Genomic DNA, 5706 nt, shown 5'->3' with positions numbered 1-5706 from the left:
TTGGTAACTACTATGTCATTAGTGACCCATAGCACAGGTTTCAGTAGAGAAATGGGGGTAGGGTGGTGGCAAATTTTAGGAAGTTCAAGAGAGTGTAAATTAAAAATTTTTTTATAAAAATTTATTTTAAATGTATGAGCATTTTTCCTACATGTATATAAATGTACTGCATGTGTGCAATGCCTGAAGAGCCAGAAGAGGATATCATATTCCCTGGAACTGGAGTTACAGAAGATAACTGCCATGTGGGAGCTGGGAATCAAACCAAGGCCCTCTGGAAAAGCAGCCAGTCTGAGCCATCCAAGGAGACTAAGCAAAGCATGAAGGAGGTGTGGTGGGCAGCAGACAGAAGAGTTACAAAAACATGTAATAGCTATGCGAGAAATAGGAGACAGGGTACTAGTAAGTAGCAGGCCAGGGGTTAGAGTAAGAACAATTTGCAATAGGACCAAATTACAGAAGTATGTTATGTTCTCGATACATTTTTGTATTCCAAGAACAAGAGTGGAAAACACAAATGGCCGGAATGATCCAAGAGGATGAAATTGTGCAAGAAGCACAAGGTGAAACAGTGAGGGGAAGGCAGTGAGGTACCTAGAGAGTGAACACTTGATGGGAAGAAGAAAATGTCCGGCAAGGAAATGAAGCCCATGGTAAGACAAAGACCAAAGGCCCAGAGGACTCAGAAGTCTTAAAGGGTATAGTAAGAAAGTATCAGTGCTATACAAGTGCGGAGTGATGGTCACAGGTATTTAACAGACATTTACCTGACACTTATTTGCCAGAGATCAATTTTAAATGCTTATCAAGTCATTTAGTTACTTAAATTTGAATGCGTTATTTCCATTTTATACATGAGAAATGGTTATATAGAAGTTAATAAATGGAGACCCTGGGGTCTCAACCAGGTGGTCTGGTTTACTCTTCAATGTGTGGGTGTGCTAAGAGATGCTACAGTTTACAAGATCTGAGAACTATTCTGAGTGGCAGTGAATCTGACAGTCCAGGTGAAGGGAAGGTTGTTTACCTAAGAACATCTATTTCATCTTTTAGAGACTGAGCTTCATCTGCCAAAGTAGTTAGTTCATCATTCTGCTGCCGAAGTTCAGAGATTTCCTTTTCTAACTCTTCACAGCGTATTCGATAATCATCCTTGGCTGCTTCTAGTCTGCAACCAAAACAAAATAGATACAAAAGCAGTATTCAGTGTCTCGTAATTTTCCTTGGATGAATAAAAGTAAACAAAACCATAAAACGTTGGAATAAATTCTTAAACATATCTACTTTTGTGGCCACAAACTATACCCATATCACAAAAGTCATGAAAACAAGATCAATCAATTACATCAATACTTGTAACAGGAGACAGAAAGGACCTTGTAGTTTGCTAATTTTCAATAAGAATATATATCAAGAAAATAAAAATCATGTTTTAATCCATATCTGGCCAACTTCTGTCAACAGTTTTGGTACCTATCATCTGGTTTGGTTTCTATTAACAGTATTTTCCCCAAACATGGTTAATGCTATTCCTATGACTAATTAACCAGGTTTGTTCACTTAGCATATATCCTTTCCTTCACTTACAAAGCCCTTCACATCTCTGGTCAAAAGTATTTCATGTACTTTTATATATACTTAATGTAGAGTTGCTAGTTTAATGTAATTCAATTGAATCCCATACTTTAGTTTCTGCTTTTAGTGCATATTTTGGATTTCCTTTTTTGCGGGGTTCTTTTGAGGCAGGATCTATGTCACCCCAACTGGCCTGGAACTCACTATGTAGACCATCCCAGTCTGGCTTCAACTTCACAGCAATCCACCTGCCTCCCTAGTGCTGGAATTAAAGGTGTATGCCACCATGTCTAGCTGAAATTTCTTTTAAAAAAGGATAGATTTATTTGAGTGCTTGCTTACACATATTTATATGCACTGCCTGGTGTTTGTGGAGGACAGAAGAGTGTCATATCCTCTGGAACCGGAGATACAGATGATTGTGAGCCACCATGTAGATACTGGGAACCCATCCCAGCTTTTGCAAGAGCAAGTGCTCTTACCAGCTAAGCCCACTTCCCAGCCCCATGCAGATTTTTCTTTTAATTGTACATTTTCTGATAGTATTTCTAATGGTTTTAAATTTCAATAAAAAAATGTATTCGACTGAAATAAACTGGCATATGACAAAATGTTGAACTCTTACCTCTTTCCCACAGTAATGTTTTAGTAAAGTGATTTTAGATCTTGTGTCAGTTTCCCATTTCCTGATTACTAGCACTCCTCCTGCCTCTCCATGTCTCTGTCTGCCTTTGCTTGCCACAGGGCTCCAGGCAGGTGCCAACAGGACAGGTATGTGGGCGGCAGGACTAGTGCTTGGTTTCTGCCTTTCACTCACTGTTATTTTGCAGCTGAAGCATTTGTGCCTTCAAAGCTTTGATGGAATTTTCCTAGGTGTGAAGATATTTCACGTTGTGTGGGAAGATTTTGGGAAACTATTATACAGCCACTTTGGTCTACAGTGACCCAAAAGTCCAAAACTCTGTTCTTAACTATTTATTTGTTGTTTATTTAGTGGAAGTCAGAAAACAACAACTGCTGGAGTCTGTTCTCTCCTTCCATCATGTAGAGTCCAGGGACTGAACTCAGGTAGTCAGGTTTGGTGGCAAGCACCTTTATTAGTGTCACTGTCCTTTTAGCCTTAGGTTTAAATGACAGTTACCAAGGATTTAAAAATTACTTGTAATGAATGAGTGGTGTTTTACCTGAATGTTTCTTCTTGCAGCTGCTCTAACTGAGTCTGAAGCTGCAAATGTCTTCTTCCTGCTGGACTGTTGGGATCTTCTATAGAATCGGACTGATTAAGTCGCTCCATTAGTATCTGATTTTCTGCCAATAAACTGCTTTTCTCTTCTTGCAATGCTGCAACCTGTTTGGATTAGGAAGACTGTAGTTATTTCCTTCAGTTACACTGATAACCCAATCTCTTGTGAGTTACCATTATGAATTAAAGTATATTTTTATTCTATTTATTAATATTTTATTATTATATTTGGTGTATGAGTATATTGCCTGCATGCATATAACTGCACCCATGTCGTGCACGGCCTGTGTTATGCAGGGCCCGTGGAGGTCAGAAAAATGTTTTGAGATTCCCCTGGAACTGGAGTTAGGGCCACATGGGTGCTGGGAATCAAACCTGGGTCCTCTGCAAGAGTAGCCAGTGCTCTTAACCACCATGCCATCTCTCAAGCCCCTAAGGTGTATTTTTTAAAAAGTATAATCAGTCTCTACTTAAAACATTTACACTATTTTAGATGTTGTACATGCATACCAACATGTAAGAGTAAGACTGTTTTCTATTCCGAGATAGGATATGTTCTCAGGCACTTCAAATTCTTGGGCTCAAGTGACCTTCCTGCATCAGCCTCCCAAATAGCCAGTATTATAAGCCTGGGTCAAAAGTAGCTTTATTTCATATTTGAAAAGATAGTTCACCAATAGTGTACAGATGAGCACACAGAAAGATAACCATCATCAGTCACCAAGAAAACACAAATTTAAGCCACAATATTATCAATTAAAGTCTCACTACAATGAATAAAATTTAAAGACTATCAGGTTTTGCAATGATGATGAGAATACAACATATTTCAAATACTTTGGAAAATAGGTTACAGTTGTTTCGAAAAACTACATGTATGACTATCATGTGAATTATCCTGAGAGCAACTCCTATACACTCAAGAGAAATAAAAGCGTATGTTCACACAACTTACAAAGTTTTTTAGCAGCTTCATTTGTAATAGACAAACACTGGAAATCACGTAAATGTTTATCAAAAGGTGAGTGGATAGATTGCGGTATACCATTCAAGAGAGGACTATTTGGCAATAAAAAGAGAATCAAATGATACTAGACAGCATGGGTGAGTCTCACATATGGAAGGAAAGTCAGACAAGGATAGAGAGTGCACTGAGTCCTTAAATTAAATTACAGAAACAAACTAATCTACAGTGATCCACCAAATGCAGACTTGGGGACTGGAGTCATAAGGAAACCTTGCAGGGTAACAGGTTAATCAAAATGCATTACACTCATGTATGTTGGGTATGTGTAGTTTAGGAGGGGCTGAGGGTGTAGGTCAGTGGAAGAGCACTTGAATAGCATGCATCAGATTCTCAAAGTATCAATTTACTGAATACAAATTAGGTCTCAATAAGGTACAAAGGTTGCCTGATATTTCTAAGTCTCCTTCATCGTCACTCGTGTTCTCTTGAACCTGCTCTAACTGGGCTACCACTCCATTGCTCATCAGGTTCACTGAAAATGTCTATGTTGCCAAGCTCTATCAACAACATTTGGTACCATTCTTCTTGAAGCATTTTCTTCACTTAACTTTAGGACACCTGACTCTCCCAGATTCTGTATATTCACTGATCTTGCCTTCATTCTCCTTACTAAACTACTCTGTACCTCCCTGCCAATACAATGCCTAGAGCTTTTCTTTTCTAAATATAATGATGGCTTTCAGTTCTGTATCTGTGAACACTGACCATTTACTGAAAACTCAAATATACCGATTTGTAGCCTAGAACCATGAACTGGATTTCATTCCCATTCTCCTGTTAGTAGATACCACAAATTTAGATTTTCTAGTTGGAACATTTACAGTCATTTTAAAACTAACACATAATTGTATGTATTCCTGAAGTACAGTATGATATGTTTATATATGCATATACTAGTATGTGTACACAATCTGTTATGATTAAATAAGGATTATCAACGTATCAATAATCTCAAATTTTAGCCACTTCAAGTTAGAGACATTCAAAATTCTCTAACTTTCTGACATTGACAATAAATTAGCTAGGTTAGATGAGGTTAACCTCCTGTGATATGGAACACCAGGAACTCTGACATGTTTGTCAGTAGTAACTAATGCCCCTCTATCCTTTCCTCCTTTCATATTTGCCCTTTCCTGTCTCTGGCACCACCATCTATATGTATTCCTTTGAAATTCACTTTGTAGTTTCCACCCACAATGGCACTATCTTAAGTGCTTGGCTTATTTCACTTAACATGATCATGTCCAATTCCATCCACATTGTTGCAAATGATCAGACTTCACCTTTCATGGCTGAATAATATCCCATTGTGTACATGCATTACATTTTATCTATTGATAGAATGATGGACACTTATTTTATTTTTTGGTGACTGTAAAACAATGCTGTAATAAACATAGGAGTGTAGATGTCTGTTTGACACACCTATTTCCTTTAGACATATGCCCAGTAGTGGGATTATTAGACTCTTGTTCTAGATTTTTTTTTTTTTTTGGTCTTTTTGAGACAGGTTTTCCCTATAGCCTCAGCTGTCCTGGATTCACTATGGAGACCGGGCTGGCCTCAAACTCACAGAGATCTGCCTGCCTCTGCCTCCCAAGTGCTGGGATTGAAGGCGTGCACCACCATGCCCAGCTCATTCTAGATTTTTAAAACAATATTATTTATTATTTTTATTTTATGTGTATGCGTGCATTGCCTGCGTGTAGGTAAGTGCACCTGTGTCATGCAATGCTCACGGAGGACAGAAGAGGCTGTTGGATCCCCTGTAACTGGAGCTATGGACAGTTGTTAGCTGCCATGTGGGTGCTGGATTCAAACCCGGGTCTTCTGCAAGAACAGCCAGTGTTCTTAACCGCTG

The 5706-nt window shown here is 38.5% G+C and overlaps 1 protein-coding gene across 1 annotated transcript in view; it reads right to left on the bottom strand.

Annotated features, from left to right (window-relative positions):
- The window catches only part of LOC103746988 (hook microtubule tethering protein 3), a gene marked incomplete at its 3' end in the record, with an annotated part of 100423 nt that overhangs the window by 42132 nt on the left and 52585 nt on the right, over positions 1-5706 (bottom strand). The window contains exons 7-8 of the mRNA XM_008849259.3: positions 2760-2923; positions 1028-1168 (exon numbers count right to left, since the gene is read on the bottom strand). Coding sequence (XP_008847481.1) covers positions 1028-1168; positions 2760-2923 — 305 coding nt within the window. The remainder of the gene's footprint in view (positions 1-1027; positions 1169-2759; positions 2924-5706) is intronic.

This window comes from Nannospalax galili, unplaced genomic scaffold, assembly GCF_000622305.1.
Source record: "Nannospalax galili isolate Female #2095 unplaced genomic scaffold, S.galili_v1.0 scaffold1925, whole genome shotgun sequence".
Taxonomy (NCBI): domain Eukaryota; kingdom Metazoa; phylum Chordata; class Mammalia; order Rodentia; family Spalacidae; genus Nannospalax; species Nannospalax galili.
This window is presented reverse-complemented; position numbering and strand designations above follow the sequence as displayed.